The 973-nt window shown below is 32.0% G+C and overlaps 1 protein-coding gene across 1 annotated transcript in view; it reads right to left on the bottom strand.

The window, feature by feature from the left end:
- The window catches only part of LOC119590612 (SH3 domain-containing kinase-binding protein 1-like), a gene marked incomplete at its 5' end in the record, with an annotated part of 21,139 nt that overhangs the window by 6,994 nt on the left and 13,172 nt on the right, over nucleotides 1-973 (bottom strand). The window contains 1 exon segment of the mRNA XM_037939290.1: nucleotides 60-122. Coding sequence (XP_037795218.1) covers nucleotides 60-122 — 63 coding nt within the window.

The following is a 973-nucleotide window of genomic DNA, read 5'->3' as shown; positions in this document are numbered from 1 at the left end:
TCTCTCATTGCTTATTGCCAAAAAAACTCTATAATCAGCACCGCACAAAAGCCACTTACATTATCGAGGTCGTCTTCAGGTGTGGGAGGGAGGTGGGTATCAGAATCAGCGCTGTTTTTCATCTGTGCCACAGAGAGAGAGAGTGTGATATGCGAGGTTAGACTAACAGAACCCCACCACACTGAGGAAGCTATAGAGTTGGGTGCAATGGTCTGCTATTGGTGCATTATGCAAGGAATGCAACTAAACTTACAGTATAATTCCATTTATGCAAAATTCTCCTTCATTACATCCAAGGCAATAACATCTCCCTTATATTAAATCTGATGATGAATTTCCATCCATTAAAAATTGACAATTGACATTTTTTTCTATATTGTTAATTGCTAATAAACACATTCAACAGTTTGAGAATACATTTGAAATCTTGTAGTGATAATTATGTACAAAGACAAATTACGCTTGGTGTATGATACTAAATTTTGATTATTTCTTATCATCAATTTAAAATGGAACTCTCTTTAATTCTATACAAATTCAGGCATAGATGTATATATGTACTATTTACAAATTGTATCCATACAGCATTAAGACAATGAAAAAAGTCTAAACCAGTGCATTCACATTAACATTAATGAAAGCAAAGACTAAATAATTATATTATTCAGTCATGGGTTATATGTAGTGCACAGTCATTCACTGTATTAATAACCTAAAAGGGCCAGGTCACTAATTCATTTGTATAATGGAAATTGTACTGGTTTGTATTATGAAGCCTTTATAGTATAAGATATCAATTTGATTATGTCACTGATTCCTTCACTTCAAATACAAGAAGTAATTCTCAAATATTTCAAATGTTTCTTGTACAACTGTTTACCTATTTTTTCTGCTCTAACTGTCAGTCATGAAGGTAAATAGTTTTTATCTTCCATCACAAAATTTCCTTTGTTATAAATTAAGTATGAATCTT

This window comes from Penaeus monodon, chromosome 27 (assembly GCF_015228065.2).
Source record: "Penaeus monodon isolate SGIC_2016 chromosome 27, NSTDA_Pmon_1, whole genome shotgun sequence".
Classification (NCBI taxonomy): Eukaryota; Metazoa; Arthropoda; class Malacostraca; order Decapoda; family Penaeidae; genus Penaeus; species Penaeus monodon.
The sequence above is the reverse complement of the archived record's forward strand: the minus strand, read 5'-3'. Positions and strand labels throughout refer to the sequence as shown.